The sequence below is a fragment of the Rhagoletis zephyria genome, unplaced genomic scaffold (genome assembly GCF_001687245.7).
Source record: "Rhagoletis zephyria isolate East Lansing unplaced genomic scaffold, Rhagoletis_zephyria_1.1 Rzeph_scaffold_04277, whole genome shotgun sequence".
NCBI lineage: Eukaryota > Metazoa > Arthropoda > Insecta > Diptera > Tephritidae > Rhagoletis > Rhagoletis zephyria.
The window spans coordinates 5,779-24,545 of NW_016161360.1; the positions used below are offsets into that span (position 1 = coordinate 5,779).

Below are 18,767 nucleotides of genomic sequence, written 5' to 3' on the forward strand. Positions count from 1 at the left end.
CATAAGGTTATATAATGCTAATGGCAGATAAATTTGTTTCCAGAGGCCTCCACCTTACTCTCATGTGTGTAAGGTGGAGGCCTCTGGAAACAAATTTATCTGCCATTAGCATTATATAACCTTATGCACCAATAGGTTTATGTGGACACTTTGCAAATACAACGCATCAGTCACTTTTATTGCTAGTCCTAAGTAGATTGTAATGCCAAATGGGCACAACCACGGTTAGATGCTAGTTATCTACACTTTTTTTTTCTTCTAGCTCGGTTTGGAAATAAATCTGATGCTTTGTATTTTGAATACACCCTATACTAATGTAGAGTTTAATAGAATAATTTAAAATTTTAGTATTGAATAACGCCATTAAATGTTACAGAAATTTGGTTTGCTCATAGAACATTTGGTATTTGTATTTTCGTAACAGTACGCAGCTATGATAATCACGCAAAATGTGGTCTGGTATGGGTACCACATGTAGTGGCGTATCGGTGTCGTACATGCGGCATTTCACCATGTATGTCCATTTGCCGCGACTGCTTCAAGAAGGGCGATCATACCAATCACGACTTCAACATGTTCTTGTCTCAGGCTGGCGGCGCCTGTGATTGTGGCGATACATCTGTGATGAAAGCAGAGGGTTTCTGCAGTGACCACGGCATAAACAATAGGGCCAACAAAGAGCCCGTGCCCTCTAATTTACTCGCCGTGGCAGAAGCTATAATGCCAAAATTACTTTTTCGATTACTGCAGCACTTCCGGGAACACAGTGATGCCACATCACAAACGTATAATTTGGCCGCTTATTCATGCGAAGAGTTTGCAAATATGTTGATCGATCTTAACAACATGGGCGAAATAATGCGCAAAGTGATGACACGTGCCCTCATAAATCCTGATGTGAGTAATGCCAAATGCTTGGTACTTTTGTACATACTACACTGGTTGTAAAAGAATATCGTCTAATTATCGGACCACCTGTGTATGTCCCGTTTCTTATACTCTCTTTTTTAGGTCTACAAATCTTTTACGGAATCTCCCTGCTTGGATACACGGCATGGAAGATTTTTAAAGTCGAATCGCGAGAAGTATGAAGAAGCTGTAAACCGATTTCCCCGTCCTGAACCGCCCGACGATTATAAGCACCTGCCTGCTTTAGGAGAAAAGCTCGTCCATACAACTCTTTTGGAAGAATTCATTTTTTGGACATTCAAATTTGAATTCCCTCAAAACTTGGTTTGCTTTTTGCTTAACATGCTGCCCGATCAAGATTATAAGGTAATAAAAAAAATGTGTTTTCTTTACATACATATGTACATATATATTTATTTATTAAATAATCTAGAAATTGTACATTTTCTTACACACTATACAGCGACAAATTTAATTGATTTTAATTTAAAGATTTCATTTAATTTCGAACTCTTTGCGAAAATTAGATCATTGCAACATAATTGCACTAAAAGTTTAAACTTTTTAATAAGATTTAAAAATTTGAGCATAAACTGAAAATATTTTTTGCAGATGAGTTATTGGATTTAATAGGGTTTTTACATGCAAAAAGTCTAAAATTAAGAATTTATTTTTCTCAAATATCTAGGAGCATCTTACTCGTACTTTCGTGATGCACTATAGCCGCATACCGTCCGTATTGGAAATGTCACGCGATCCAGATACACTTAGTAACCGAGTTGTGCACATGAGCGTTCAACTGTTTTCCAATGAAAGCTTAGCTTTGAAGATGGTTAAAGAACTGTCCTTACTGCATGTAATGATAATCAGTCTTAAGCTAATGATGTCAAAGATACTCATACAAAATACATTACATGGTAAGTGCGTACGATTCAAATTGCAGATAGTTATAATAACTGTAAGTTCTTCTCTATAGACCCGAACAAGAATTTCCATTTCGTAATTGATTGTACACGCCAAGTGATGAAGGATCATTGCTACTGGCCTTTAGTGTCTGACTTTAACAATGTACTCTCACATGAATCAGTGGCCCTAGTATTTTTGCGTGATGACAATTTGATCGATATGTGGTTTCAGTTTCTTTCAATGCTGCAAGGCATGAATGTAAATGTGCGAGAGACAACGTCCCATGTGGAGTTCGAACCTAATTCTTATTACGCCGCCTTCTCGTGTGAATTGGAGGCAAGCGCTTATCCCATGTGGTCCATAATATCGCATCTGCAGGACGGCACTCATGCGCATTTAGCCAAGAAGATAATTACGTATTGCGTTAATACTCTGCATGAATGGTTGGATGCCATTTACTTTTTGGAACCAAAACTATCGCCGGTATGTACTATTAATATTATTTTTGGTCAATGCACAGCAGAACACCGCTGGTAAACAAATAAGCAATTTTTGATATACATATATACCGCGCTGTAATTCTAAAGCATGCTTTTTCAATACATACTTAAGACCAATTATTAGTTTGATATTGCTACATATCTATTTTTTAAACAGGACGAAATGATGCAAGCTTCCTTTCATTTTCCACTTCATCGTTACTTGGCAGCATTTCTGTGTCAAGCTGTTACCAAAATGGGAATGTCTCTGTCGGAAGTGTTGCCCACAAGGTCGTACATATTGCCACTCTTAATGATACATCCTCTGAGAGTGCAGGTGAGTAGTCTTCCTTTTTGTAGCTTTTTTCGACAGTCCTTTAAATTTCCAGCATAAAGAAAATTGTATGCGAATTTCGTTACATTTTCAATAGTTTAATATTTGAACCGGTTTGAAAAATATTTATTATTAGAGTGGTAGCAGCAGCTGCAGTTGTAGGGGCTTGTTCGAGATGCAATCACAATTGCAGCGTTGCGCGAATTATTAAAGTATCACGTTGTGTGTAAATTTCTAGCAACGTTTTATCAGTTGGGAATTTGCAAAAGTATTGAAAATTTTCATCAATGTTGCAGTATTGCCGCTTTCATTACGTGTTTCGAACAGGCCTAGCTTGTGGGTCGATAATGGTTAGCCACGCAACCTCAATTGGGTTGCCGTTGGGCAACGACGCTGAAAAGAAAATGTAGACATGAATAGCAACTAGAGTCAAATGCTTTAAAGTTGAAAATAATAGAATTTTGAAGTACCTACCAACAATCAAAACTTGAGTGTAACTAAGCTTCAGAAACAGTAAAAAAAAATAATTTTCCTCAACCACAAACACAAAAACGCAAAGTACCCGACTGTCCGTNGGTCGTCACAGAGGCTCCTACCCAACTTCCCACCAGAAGCAAACTAGTGTGACCATCTAAACCAGGCTGACCCCGGGGAGATTGGGCCACTGCTAAATCAATATAAGTTGATAAATTGTCTTCGTCATCGGTACTTATGCCACCCTCGTTAATTTGTTGTTCGTTGAGAGCTGGCAGATTGCACCACGGTCGAAGCTTATCTGAAGCGTATATAGACGTGTAATGACATTATTTGCGTGAGGAGTCTGGAAGATCAGTTATGACGTATCGATCTCGATCAAGGGCTTTGCTAATAACGAAGGTGCCTTTGTAACGTGGCTCCAACTTTCGTGATTCGCCCGTGCTGGCTGGTTCGTTCTCGGCTAAGACCAAGTCACCGACTTTGTATTGCGTTGGCGCAGTATGTTTTTGGTCGAAACGTATTTTGGCCTTCTCTCGTTGTTGCGTAACTCGATCCGCGGCGGTGTGTCGTAGATCACTGATATCAACGTCTTGTGAGTTACCGTCGTGTAGAATCGTTGTTAGTTTGTTTTTAAGTATATCGCGCGGCTTGAATGAATACACCAACTCATATGGGGTTTGACCTGCCGTTTGGTTGCGCGTTGTGTTGATAACCCATTGGATATCACGTAGTTTGTCGTCCCATTTCTTCTCTGATTGCGTCGTCGTTCGGAGCATGCTTAACAAAGTTCTGTTAGTTCGTTCGGCGTGATCATTCGCTCGTGGCGTGCGAACAGCGTTTTGAATATGCTTAATGTCGTAGTCTTTACAGTATTTAGCAAATTCTTTGGATGTGAATGATGTTCCACGATCCGTTACGAAGCGTTGAGGGACTCCAATGTAGCTGATTACTTCGTGAAGGACTGCTAGCACGTGTTTAGTCGCAGTACTCTTGGCGGCGCGAATTATCGTAAATTTGGTGAACGAATCAACCAAGACCAATATGTGCTCGTTCCTACGGGAACTTTTCGGAAAAGGACCAAGATGATCTAAATGGATCGTTTTAAATGGAATGGGCTCCATGTCATCCTTCTTTCTTTCCTGTCGGGATTTTGTTGCCGGCACAATCGACGCAAGATTTGATGTATGCCTTTACAAAATTTCGCATTCGTGGGAACAAAAGGAAGTTCTGGATACGGTCGATCGTCTTATCAACACCTAGATGTCCGGCCTTGTCACGGCTGTCATAAACCACGCACCATCGAAGTGCTTTAGGAACAACCCAAAGTTTCTTTTTGTGGACGATACGATACAACCTGTCTTTCTCAACGTTGTACTCCTTCACTGAAGAGTCGTCCACGTTTACCTTTTCGATGATATTTTTGATACGTTCGTCGCTTAACTGCATTGCAAAAAGCCAATCGTCATTTGTAATATTCGTTTTCATTATGCGTAATGAGGCTGTCTCAACTTCAGAGGCGCACTCAGCTCGAGCTCGGCTTAGCGCATCTACGTGCTCCATTCGTCTTCCGGCACGATGTTCAATAACGATGTCAAGGTCTTGGACTTTCAGCCATCATCTGGCTATTCGTGGTATAAGTTCGCGTTTTTGCATCACAGTGCTAATCGCGTTGCAATCTGTGACTACCTTTACTCGCTTACCATAAACATAATATCGCATACGTTCAAGAGCTTCCACAATCGCTAACGTCTCCAATTCATAGCTATAGTACTTTCTTTCATCGTCGCTAGTTGATCGGCTATAGTAGAGTACGCGTTTTCAACTACCACCTTCATTTTGTAAAAGCACGGCTGCTAATCCAATCGTACTGGCATCAGTATGAATTTCATGCTCTGCGCTCGCGTTGTACGATACCATTACAGGTTGAGATGTGAGTATGCCTTTAAGACGATTAAAAGCTATATCTTGTTCATTTGCCCAATGAAATTCGCTGTCTTTTCGTAAAAGTTTTCTTAACGGTTCAGATAAAATAGCATAACCCGGAACAAATCGTCGGAAATAACCGCTAAGTCCTAAAAATTGGCGGACTTCATTGGCGTTTTAAATTGGTCAGCCGCAATCGTTTTTCGTAACCCGTCTACAATGTAGGCAACAATTTCACGTTCCAGCTCGTCGATTTCTACTACGTATGTAATTTTTTCATTAGCCATTTGCGTACCGCCATAAATACCATTAATTGATATTGCACAATTTTCGCGAATATTTGGCAATTTGTTTGCAACAGATTTACGAATCATGTGACACTGACTACCCGTATCGAGAAAGGCGATAAATGTTTCTCCATTAACAATTACTGATTTTTTAAAGTTTTTCTCGAACTCGTTAATTTCTGCACCACATCTCGCGTATATTTAATAATAGCGGCGTCGCTTAACTTGTATCGCCGACCTAACATGCATATACGGAAACAATAATCAGTAACACTCTCGTAATTTTTCCTACTGGCATTACACATTTTATAGTTTATGTCTGCTTCGTTCATTTCGTAACTGAATTCTTCTTTCAAACATTTCGCGAATTCATTCCAATTGGCAAACAACACTGGCGAAGAGTCTAGCCACATCTTTGCTACACCACACATTCTGCTGTACACGGCTAACATGATACATTTTTCATCCCAATTGTTGTAAGCAGATAGCACACAGTTCACGCGATTAATAAACTGCTCAACAGTAACCGAATCTTCAGAATATGGATTGAAATCGGGCAGAGTCTCGGCAATCTCTTTCACTGAAGCTGTTCGTGTTCGCTCTCGTTCGTACATGTTCATTGTCATTAACTGATATTTGTTGTGTTGTCGTCGGTGTTTGTTGCATCGAAGTTTGTATATCTGTTCGCTGCGGCTGTGCAACAGGCACCTGCGCTACAGCAATAGCATTCATCATTGTGTTCATCATCGCTCGTAGTTGTCTAATTGATCTTGAATTGATTGTTCCGCTCTCATTCGGCGGCTCTTCTATTTCATCAATTTCGTCTGTACCTATGAATTCACTTAGCCTTTGAATGAGCTCTGCTTTTGAGCCTGTTGTTGGCAAATTATTTTGGCGTAGAATAGACTTTAATTGCTCCACCTTATTATCTCTCTCTCTCTTTGGGGAGGTTTATGATCGCCCTGGACATTGTAAGGTTGCAACGTTCCAGAAAGCATTTAGCCGGACGTAGACCTGCGGTGTTACGCCCCTTTTGTTCTCTGAGTTTGTTCCTCTCCTTCCTGAGCTCTTTACTGATTGTGCTAGGTCCGATTGCAAATAAAACCCTATAGGAGACTAGGCGGCCGCAGTCCTATGTGTCCTGGTACCAAAATTAGTTCGAAAACATTACCTTCGACCAGGGCGTTAAGCTTGTCAATGAACTCAAGGACTAATGGTTATTTGACCTCAAATGATGAGAGGGCCTTGAGTGTAGCCTGGCTATCACTCAAAATTAGGATTTTCTCACTACGGTAGTCCGTAAATAGGCTTATCTCTACACACACACTAATGGCATATACCCCCGCCTGGGTTCGATCCCTAGTCCGATTGACATCTATATAAATTACAAAAAACTGTTTTTCTAATAGCGGTCGCAAACCTCCCAGTCTATTTCTGCCTTGAAAAAGCTTCTAAAAACCATTTGCCATTCGGAGGCAGCGTAAAATTGTAGTTCCCGCCATTTGTTTTATAACCAGAGTACGAAAACCAGAGGTCGAAAGTATACCTCTCCACTTTGAAAATGTCCCATAATAACCGTCGTTATTTAAGAGATAACCCACAGAACAGAACAGGTGGTTTATTTTTTTTGTAGATGTGTGCCCCTCTCAGTGGGAAAGGGTTGTTTGCATATCTTTTTCCGTTGCTGTTGGGCACGGACGCTTATCGCTGGAAGAGGAAAAATAAGTGTTAGAGCGCGGAGAAACTTAAAAATAAAAGTGCCTGCCAAAGTGTCTTTGCCTAAGGCAAATTTTAGCAGTTGATAAATAACCCACAACGGAAAACACAAAATACTCTTTGCTTGAGAGATGAGTGTTTGTGTCAGTGGTAAAAACTATACAAGACACTTGGTGACGGTTATTTTCGTTCTCTGACGAAAACAAACCGATCGGATCACAACCGGATTTCCACAACAAGTACGAAAAGTTCGTGTTCCTTTGTTCATATTGTTCCTGAGCAATAAAAACACACGACACGTTTCAATTCTTTTGCTCACTGGCATGGTTACGATTGTAGTAAAGATAATCGTCCTGAGCAAAACTGAAAAAAAACACGATCCACAAGCAAACGAATCATTCCTTTAGTGCTCTATAAATGAATGTTGCCTATGAAGGTAGCAGAGTGGCTCAACTGCTTTGTGTGCATCGTACCTCATACAAATACTTACATGTGCAGCAAGTTGTTCCTTAATTTCTTCTATCTTCTGGGAAGTATTGTCCATACATTAAGTAAATAATAGAATACTCTATATCATTAGCGCACGCAATGTGTGGGTTTTGGGGTTGTATCCCCCCTTAAAGCTAATAGCCTCAAATACAAACTGTATCTTAAAGCTTAGAATCCAGCTCTCAAGAAAAATCATAAGAAATATTTTTATTATTTCTGTTGCTTGAAAAACCATTTTACTTTGGCTGTAAATTTTCTTGAAGAAAGAAATATACGAGCATTTTTTCCTTGAGAGCCAAGGCCATACTTGAGAGCTGCAAACTGATTTAAGAAATTTTGATATAAGAAAATTTCCTGCCATATCTTGTGCGGCATTTTATATGAATATTTCGTTTTTCTTGAGAGCTCTTAAAAGTTTAATTGCGAGATTGTCCTAAAAGTATGCAATGCATACTCACCTACTGTTGTTTTTTACACTTTACAGCCTGAAAGAGTTTACGCTTTGATATGTACTTAACAAGGATTTGAAGATTTTATTTTCCAACTTCGAGTTCGTTCCACCAAAATGGGCTACATACATAATAAAAATACCAGTTCAGTTAATTTTTGCGGTATTCAAATATTAAAAAAAATGACGCAATCGTGATAAATCCCCATCTCCATCGAAGAACAGAAACCATAAATCGAGCAAAATGAACATTAAAACTCTTTTTTTAACATTTTTTATTACTTCTGAAAGGTGAGCGCATCTTCCGATTATAGAACTTTTCATGATATCATATTTAAAGTTAAAACCATGATAAAAACATAGTAAGGTAAAACCGTTCTCTCAATTCGTCGGCCATGATTTTTTTTTTTTGAAGTTTGCCAACATTTTAAAATCATATAAAATTGAGAGTAAAAAAAAGGAATCGTTCAAAGTTCTTGTTGTTTGAGATTGAAAATGAGAATAGTTGTGTGAGTTTGTGTGTAAAATTTTAAAATTAAATTGCTTGCAATTTGAAGAATGTGTTTTCTAATTTACTAAACTCAATATTCTTCTAGCATTTTCTGTATAACTGTTCAAGTCTAGTTTAGCGTTTTAGTCGGTAAAAACCATTGTTAGTTTTTTGACTTTGACGGCCATGGCTGATGTCGTAACCTTGTATTCTATGAACCTTGATGAAAACACGAGTAATAGGCAACAATCGTCAATGGCAAAAAAAAACAAATAGATGAAAATATTCAAATTTTCTTTTATTTGAGACTGAAAGTGAGGCTGAATTTGTGAGATTAAAAATTCTAAAACATCCCAACGGGACAAGAAGCGCTCCATTAGGGCTATTGGAGCGCTCCATAATCAGCAGTAAGCGCTCTCTTCCTAAGCACTTCATTGTATTTTTGAACATTGTGTGTCATTAGAAAGAAGTGCTCCGTTGCTGCTCCTAAAGAAGCCCTTGGTGAGCGCTTCAACTAAAGCATTTAAAAAGCGACGCAAGCAAATTTTCATTTGTCATATTCTATTTTTGTTTTAATAAAGTAATGTTGGTATTTATTAACATGATTCTTTTCTTTTATATAGTATACATACATCAGGGCGATTTTTTTGCGACTATTGTTTTTTTTCACTCCTACCTCAAAATTTTGTAGAAAACACCTCAAAAAAAGCTCCCTGAAAATTTGAACCCTTAATATTAACATTAAGTACTCGGCGCCCAAGGCGTACAAAGATTTCCCATATAAAATACACGTAAACTTTGAGTTTTTTTTCTTAAAAAGTCTACAACTCAGAGGCATTTTATGGTATAATCAAATCGCTAATATCCACATTTCTTGAGATATTGGACTTTGAATTTTTGTTGTAGAAAATTGAAAGTCCTACAAGTTTGTCATTTGTATATTTTCTGTAGCTCTTGTTATTTTCGAGATAAGGGCAAAAAAAGGAGAATTTCATGAAAAAAATTGGGTTTAGTGACCTGTACTACTTCGCTGGCGGGAGTTAGGATTACACTGAAATGGAAATTTTTGTAGAGTATTCAATTCTGAAGAAAACCCATCATTGACCAAGATTATACCATAAAATGCCTCTGAGTTGTAGACTTGTTAAGAAAAAGACTCAAAGTTTACGTGTATAATATAAAGGATTAAAATTTTCAAAGAGTTTTTTAGGTGTTTTCTACAAAATTTCGAGGTAGGAGCGCAGAAAAACAATAGTCGCAAAAAAATCGCCCTAACTTACATACTTATTAAATATACATAAAAACATTTCAAAAGAAAATATTTTATGTAACTGCTCAAAATGATATTTATTTCTAGCATTGTTAGAAATTTAAAAATTTACTTTTACTTTGCTTTTGCACTGCTCCGTACTTGCTCCTTTGGGGAGCAGCTCACTTTAAGTCCCGTTGGGATTTTTGTTAGGCCCTCCGCACATTACGCGCCTAATCAAAGTCGAGTAATCGTTTCATCATAATGCGAAACGAATGCATGACTACTCGACTTCTGCACACTTGCGCGCCCTGCATAAGTTACCAGCTAATAAACACATTCTACACGTAACTCTTTTTCTGGACGTTCTTCTTTAACTACGCACTTCCGCAAAAAATTTTGGAGCAAAATATTACATAAATGCTTGTGGCTTAATACAATTTGCACTAATTTTAGCATGAAATTGGTTATTTTCAATTATTTCCTGTAGAAATGACAAATGATTTTTATTTCAAACACAAAAAAGTAAACAAATGACGATTTCAAAAAGGGCAAGTGCCTTACAAAGTTGGTCGCTTCGATTCATGAAGCTTTTATTATTAGGCGAAAACATGATTATGAATCGCAATGTACAGAGCTTCATTGAAATTAGTTTAGTTTAGTATGCCGAAACCAAGGCGAATTTATACAAAGTGGTGTTGATGCTGAATTTAGATTTTCGCCGCGGTACTTATTAATGTCAAAATTATGTGTTTGTTGTATTATGAATTCGCCTTGTTTACAACAAACATATCATTTTGACATTAATATGTACCGCGGCGAAAATCTAAACTCGCCATCAACACCACCTTGTATAAATTCGCCTTGGCCGAAACGATTACACTACCACGATTCGGCGCTTAATGTGCGGAGTGCCTTATGTTAGTGAACTTCAAAAATGTTCAGGCTACCTCTCAGCGGGTTTACCTTAAAATTTTTGTATCATGCACAAAATGTGATTGAATTTTACATTGCTCTCAGAAGAACCACAATGTATACAGTGCGCCAAGTAATGACATTTAATTTTTCACATATCCATATATGACAATTGCTTGAGTGTGTTAGTTAAAATTTTGAAATTTGTTGTCCCTTTTTGGTAGTTTGAATTTTTAATTTTTTTGAAATCGTGAACAGAGGAAAATATTAACAAAAAAGGAATATAGAAAGCGAAACAACTAATAATGCCGCATACGTGTTTTTTATGTAAGAGTGCGAAGTGCGGTGACTACGTGTTCATCGTACCGAACGACGAATATGTAAAAAAAAAAAACGTGGGAACTAGCTTGCCACATGTCTTTGCCACCAACAGCACGTATTTGTGAGAATCATTTTTAACACCTCCGACCAAGGCGAATTTATACAAGGTGGTGTTACTGGCGAATTTAGATTTTCGTCGCGGTACTTCTTAATGTCAAAAAGATGTGTTTGTTGTAAACAAGGCGAATTCATATTACAACAGTAATGCTTAAAAATTACTTGTATTTTTGAATGCTATTCATCTACACTGCAGGATTTTTTTGTTTGCAAGTGCAAGTTTTAAGTAGCTAGGAATTACTGTTGATTTTTGGCAATTTTTTTCACGCAGTCTCTTCCATGCAAGTTTTTTTTTTTGAAAAAACATTTTATGGAAAAAATGCAAAACACCGTCAACAAAAATAAAATTCTCAAAAATCAACGCGATTTTTGACTAACTCCGAACTTGCATTCTTTTACTAAAATTTAATGGGCTGCAAAACTACATACACATAAATTTGCTGAATTTTCGCGAGTTTTGCAAAAAGTTCAAGGAATTATATTTTTATGTTTTTGTTGTTAAATGATAATTGGTATTTTTATACAAAATTGTCGAAAAAAATTTGCTGTGACAATACTTTGTTCCGGCAGGGTATGTATTTATTCATAAACCAAACCAAACTTTCATAAAGTTAGTTAACAAATAAATAATAAACAATTTTTTTATATTTTTTTTTTGTTATTTAATTTGAGTTATTTTTTATAAAAATATAGTTCGTTGTTTAACAAATACTGTATAAATCCACGTTTCAAACTTTGTGCAATATTTGAAAAAACTCAACAAATTGTCGTAAAAATTTCGAGCTTTTTTTCAAGTTTCTAAGAATTTTCGTTTTAGAATATCCTGCTGAAGGGTTTGTGGCTTGATTCCGTATAAAAATAAATTATGCTTATTCGGTATATGAAAGGAAATGCGACAAAGCAAATTCTAAAAAAATCTACGGTAATATTTGGTCATTTGAATCTTTATTATACTAGAATTGAACGAGCTGAAATTCCCCACAAAAAACGGTCCATTCCCCGATTCCTCACGCAAACTGAAATTCTCCGCAAATCGGGGGGAATTCCCCACGAGTTGGGGTCCCTGATGAACACGCATTTTTTTTTAACAAACCTTGCAGAAAACTTATTTGATTTGCAAAAGCCGGAAAAAAACATTTGCTTGTAAATAAATTCAAAATTTGTATGACTCACTTCATTTCAAAAATGTTTTCTTTTGTTTTGAAAAATTATGCAAATTAACTTGAGCGAAAACAAAAGGCAAAGCCAAATACCTGTAATTATTGTACCATGACCTCTCTACTAGTGTTTTAAAACGGAAAAACTTGGCAGCACTGCATAGTTTTCGACGATTTTCGTCGTTTACTTACTTCAACACGACAGTCGACAACGCCGATTTTGTCGAGTCGTACAGTTTAGCCTAATTTACGAGTTACGCAATGAGGCTGACGTCTCTGATCAATCAGTTGTATGGGAGCAAGATGTTTTACTGAACCGATTTCGATGATTTTATAAAATAGTTAAGGTAATATTAAAAAATAAACGATTATGTGCAAAATTTTAGTAAAATATCTTCAAAACTCAGGGAGTTTTTTAAAAAAATAGTTAAAATTTAAGCAAAGTTCCAAGTACCGCTATCTTGAAAAGTGGAGCCAATAGGGTAAAACTGAGGACGCCATTGAATTTGGAAGGCTCCAGTTAAGAAAAAAAAAAAAGTTGCTTTGCTGGAAATATTCCGACCTAAAAGAAGGAGCATCATTAAAAGTATTGAATCAGGGTTTTTTCACACTTCTAGAGACACATTTTTTGAAGCATTTTACGGGTATATGTAATTTTATAAGGACTAGTAGTTATAGAAAGATTTAGGTCGTTTCGACGTATTTTCAAAATGTGCCTTCAATTAAGGTGTTTTTGGAATTAAAACTACGCTCAAGATCGCAGAATATTTTATCTTTAAAAGTTTGTTTATTCTGAAAGCACACCTCTTGCTAAGGTATCAATTATTCGTAAATTGTTTGTAGAATACAATACATATTTTAAAAGTTCTTAAAATTAAATGCTTCAAAACTTATACGCGATAAACCGAAAATTTTGAAAATTGAGAAATGTGGAGTTACAGACATTTGGTTATTTTTTAATGCACACTTTTCTTACCTACTACATATGAATTGTACACATAAGTGCTAAATGCCCATTTAATTTCAAATCAGAATATGGTGTGCTTCAAAAGTTATGACATAATTAATTGTGCCCCTCTTAAAAATTACATAAAAAATTCACTTGTTTTCATTAATTTTATTAAATTTAAACACCTATAATTCAAAAGTTATGCAGCAAATTGATCCAAATTTTTTTTGAGGTTTCAAGTATGCGTCAATGAATTATATCCAAAAGCAAGCAGCTTGATATAGTTTACAACAGTGAAAATAAAGCTAAATAAAACAAAGGCTACCTGTTTTTTAGATTTGCCCATATACGTAGTATTTTTATTTAGGATTTTGTTAAATGTTCTTTGATAAAGTGACAAATATTACGGAAGTAGGTTTTACACATACACAGTATGGGTCATATCTATAGCACGCCATTTCAAAGTGATATTGTGTGCCACTTATGTTTATTTATTTATTTTTAAGAATTTTCAATTAAAATTTAGTTCATTCTCAGAAAAACGGGAAGTAAACGGGTTCTTCTTCTCCACAACTTTCCGTGCTGCTACCATTTAGTAGGGTAGAGGGTTTCGGGTGTACGAATTTGTTGTAACGTCAGGAGTTTAACACTTGCTCTAGCTGCTAGTCTCTTAAAATTTCCTCCAATCCCGTCGCAAACAGATTTCCCATGTGAACTTGAAACAAAGTTCAATTCTGCCATTTCCTTGAGGGATATTCATGATCTCAGACCTTTAGTAAAGTTAATATGATTTATTCATATTGTTTTTGTTTTTTACACACACATGAAATATACAATTTCATAAAATTTCAATGTCTATTTATCATATTGCTGGAGCATTAGACGATCCTAGAGTCCATACGCCTAAGTAGCCCATTACGCCCATTTGGGTACTTAAAGTTCATATTATAGACAATGTTTTTGTAAAAAAAAAAANTTAAAAGTTCTTAAAATTAAATGCTTCAAAACTTATACGCGATAAACCGAAAATTTTGAAAATTGAGAAATGTGGAGTTACAGACATTTGGTTATTTTTTAATGCACACTTTTCTTACCTACTACATATGAATTGTACACATAAGTGCTAAATGCCCATTTAATTTCAAATCAGAATATGGTGTGCTTCAAAAGTTATGACATAATTAATTGTGCCCCTCTTAAAAATTACATAAAAAATTCACTTGTTTTCATTAATTTTATTAAATTTAAACACCTATAATTCAAAAGTTATGCAGCAAATTGATCCAAATTTTTTTTGAGGTTTCAAGTATGCGTCAATGAATTATATCCAAAAGCAAGCAGCTTGATATAGTTTACAACAGTGAAAATAAAGCTAAATAAAACAAAGGCTACCTGTTTTTTAGATTTGCCCATATACGTAGTATTTTTATTTAGGATTTTGTTAAATGTTCTTTGATAAAGTGACAAATATTACGGAAGTAGGTTTTACACATACACAGTATGGGTCATATCTATAGCACGCCATTTCAAAGTGATATTGTGTGCCACTTATGTTTATTTATTTATTTTTAAGAATTTTCAATTAAAATTTAGTTCATTCTCAGAAAAACGGGAAGTAAACGGGTTCTTCTTCTCCACAACTTTCCGTGCTGCTACCATTTAGTAGGGTAGAGGGTTTCGGGTGTACGAATTTGTTGTAACGTCAGGAGTTTAACACTTGCTCTAGCTGCTAGTCTCTTAAAATTTCCTCCAATCCCGTCGCAAACAGATTTCCCATGTGAACTTGAAACAAAGTTCAATTCTGCCATTTCCTTGAGGGATATTCATGATCTCAGACCTTTAGTAAAGTTAATATGATTTATTCATATTGTTTTTGTTTTTTACACACACATGAAATATACAATTTCATAAAATTTCAATGTCTATTTATCATATTGCTGGAGCATTAGACGATCCTAGAGTCCATACGCCTAAGTAGCCCATTACGCCCATTTGGGTACTTAAAGTTCATATTATAGACAATGTTTTTGTAAAAAAAAAAATTAAAAAAATACTAAAATCAAAAAGAAAAATGTTAACTTAATTTTTTCTTTGTTTTTATACGTTGCACATTAATGTAAAAATTTTTTTAATTAAAGCCCATAATAAGACGAAAGAAATACTTTTTTCATTCAGTTTCGTTAAAAGATTTCCAAGATACAGCACTTTAAAGAAAAGCATGTATGACGTTTTCTTAAATTTCAAGTCCCTTGTAAATAGGCAACCCTACGTCATATCGGCAAAATATGCGCACGTATATTCATACCACCTAGACCTTCAATCTCTTCAACTTTCATCCTAATCCTTAGAGGTCGCGCACAGATGCCTCATATTAGAAAATTTTATAAATTTTAACTGAAAGAAGAAAGATCAGACATGTTTGCCAAAATCAATGCGCAAACGCCAAATCAATCTTACGACAAAAATTAATTTTTCCCGAAACAAGCACGCCAATTGACAAAAACCCGCGCCTATTCCCGCCTCCCACACGTTTGTCCGAACTTGTCGTTCTGGCAACAAAAACGTACAGTGACGGGCAAAACTGTAACATGGTGTAACACTTTTTACTTCAGCCATCGCTATCTTTCCAAGTTCTAACGACTTCCATACTTTTGTTGTATATTCTTGTTGGTACATCCCTACTCCCTCTGTCATAATGATTTGAATTCAATACAACAACAATAAAAAAACCAGCAGACAAAAATGTAAATTAAGGCAGATGTTACAGTTTCGCACTCATATATTTTTAAGAACTTTTTAACAATTTTCAAGAAAAAAAAGAACTACTAACACAATGTTCAGTACTCTTTTGCTTGTTTCAGTTCCTGGATGCGATTTGCATAGCTTATTTGTATCTCTGTAAAAATTCTGGAGGTATATCCTTAGTTTCCTTTCACAGCTCATGTACTCGATTTTACGGACTTTGATACTTATTAAGCTGTGCTTTTAGTTGATTTCGCAAATTCTCGATGAGATTCATGTCCGCGGATTGTGGAGGTAATTTAAAATTAGCAAATTTTTGCTTTTGTATCTAGGCTTTGCGAACATATGCAGTATGTTTTGAGTGATTTTTCAGCAGAAACTCTCATTTTTTCGACTACATCTTGCAAATTTTGTTGAAATATGAACAGATACTGTTCCTTACGCATATTGTGTACTAACAGACTAAGAAAATTTTTGAAATACAACCCCAAACTATTATTGACCGACCACTGTTATTCACAGTTTGCCTTACATGCTGCGCATGGGCTTAATTTGGGTCTTTGACCCAATACCATGCCCGGCCATCTGATTGAAAGCGATTAATTTAGTCTTGTCAGACCAAATAACCTTCAATTGGAATTTAAAAATGTTTTTTATTGCATTCTGAACGGCCTAACATATCCCAATAGGCAACGGTTCGGTTTTCGTGCGATGCAGCGAAATGCTGCCACACTCGCACATGTATTTTGATCAAATTTGCTTTTTTCTTCTTTATGATGCCTTTGCGCTCAATTTGGCAATTCTTCACCTCGCTGTCTATTCATTTGCATTAAAGTTTAATACCTTAAGCGCTTCTGTAATAGTGACTGCATCGCTACTTGCTGCTAAGTTCACAAGATATCGTACCGTAATATTTTTTGACAGGCTTCCTTTGTCCTTGGGAACACTTTAGGCTATATTTTTTCTCAGTCTTAACATTTTCAAGTAGCAAATTCCAAAATTGTTTGCCACTTTTCGTGCGGTCCCACCTTGCCGCAGTAAATCTATTATTTACATTTATGGTTCCAGATTAACTATGTTATTTACTGGTGATCACTTCTTCAATAAATTACAATATAGAAAAAAGTCATATGACTTTCAACTAAGTAAGAGATAACTGTCAAATGCAAAACTGAGATTGAGTGCAAAACTGTAACATCTGCCTTAATTTACATTTTTGTCTGCTGGTTTTTTTATTTTTGTTGTATTAACTTCAAATCGTTGTGAGAGAGGGAGTAGGGATGTACCAACAAGAATATACAACAAAAGGATGAAAGTCGTTAGAACTTGGAAAGATAGCGATGGCTGAAGTAAAAAGTGTTACACCATGTTACAGTTTTGCTCGTCACTGTACGTTAGTTGTCAGTTATAAAATAAATCATTTTTATTTGCGAATATTTGTTCATTCTATTTATTGAAAGCCAACCACGCGGAAAAGCATCTGGCAGCTCGCACGTTGCCTAAATATCGCAATTAACATCAAATCCTCCCATGAATACATTGCTTGTATCAATATCGCCATTTATAAATTTTAGCAACACACAAAAGTAACTTTCGCACGAGCGTTTGATTGGTTTTTCAACACCATTTATAATTTTCTTTTAATAAAATCACGATTTGTCAAATGCTTAAATTTATTTATCTAATAAAAAAATAAAATAATGCAGCACACAACCCTGAAATCTAAGAAAAGTCCAGGGAAGGCCATTAAATAGCAGCACACAACCCAGTGCCTTCCTCATGGGTGAATATAGCTAAAAAAACAACGACTACTACAACAACAACCCAAAAAGGTTGGTTACTGTCTATACTGTGGTTCTGACTTCCATTTTTATTTTTTTATTTTTTTGTTTTGATCTGACGCCAGCACACCTTTGCCCTCGCGAGCATCCCCTCTGCCTAGTGCTCAGTATCAGTATTTTGCTTGTCTTTTCATTTTCGTTTTTAATTTGCCTTTTACTTTTCGCTCTGGTCAATTTCGTCTTAGCTTGTGGTGGAATTGAGAGTTCATGCTGTGGTGGCCGCTGGCATTCCGTCGACGAGTGGTGACTTTCATCGTCGACAACTCAAAATTTCTGAAAAACAAAAACGGTCTGCGGAAATGCGCCTTCTCATTTATATACGTTCGCTGATTTAAGGCCTATAAAAAGAGGAAAAAACAAGCAAGCAGCCATGCGTCATATCAACAAAATATTCTCAACGAAGTATGTACTATATCAGCGATTCCCAACTTTTCCAACTGGCGACCCACCTTTTCTTATCGTAATACCTCCACGGTCCATCTGCCCATAGACTGGCCCTTTAAAATGACTTTTAAACCGCCGGGCAGGAATGTTTCCTTAATACTTCGAGTATAAAATTTTGTTTGCAATCGGATACGATTTAGTGACCGCGCACAGCCAATAAATTATGAAAGTACGTGAAATATAGGAAAAATAGGTTATCTTATTCCCTACTTTTGCAATTAGTTTACTATAATGCCCGAAAATTAAAAACACATGAAACAATCAATATACTCACGAAGCTATGGGCAAGTTCTTGTTTTTCTCTTTGCCGTCAAGATTTTTTTAAAAGGACTTTAAAAAATATGATTAAACCAACAAATTATATGGTCACTCAAATAGTCCCGCTCAGCCTGTGCCTCCTTCAACATGCTAACTAAGACCTATATAAACTCCAGTAGGTTTTACAACCCTGAGTCATGCCCAGTGTTCGATAGAGCGAGCATGTAACTTTAAACATACGTTATATTGAGTTCAGAAAAGATTCAAATACATATACAGTCAGTCAATAAAGTTTAGGTACAGCGAATTTTTTACA

The 18,767-nt window shown here is 36.0% G+C and overlaps 1 protein-coding gene and 1 long non-coding RNA gene across 2 annotated transcripts in view; one reads left to right on the top strand and one right to left on the bottom strand.

The window, feature by feature from the left end:
• LOC108370495 (E3 ubiquitin-protein ligase UBR3-like) overlaps window positions 1-18,767 on the top strand; it is a 45,749-nt gene that overhangs the window by 2,074 nt on the left and 24,908 nt on the right. Inside the window, 5 exon segments of the mRNA XM_017625824.1 lie at window positions 425-897; window positions 1,012-1,275; window positions 1,598-1,826; window positions 1,886-2,298; window positions 2,473-2,631. Of these exon segments, the coding sequence (XP_017481313.1) occupies window positions 425-897; window positions 1,012-1,275; window positions 1,598-1,826; window positions 1,886-2,298; window positions 2,473-2,631 (1,538 nt within the window).
• Window positions 8,623-11,133, bottom strand: LOC108370496 (uncharacterized). Its single transcript, XR_001848643.1, has 3 exons — window positions 10,920-11,133; window positions 10,089-10,091; window positions 8,623-8,633 (listed from the first exon to the last, which is right to left on the bottom strand). It is a non-coding gene; the product is annotated as an uncharacterized LOC108370496 (long non-coding RNA).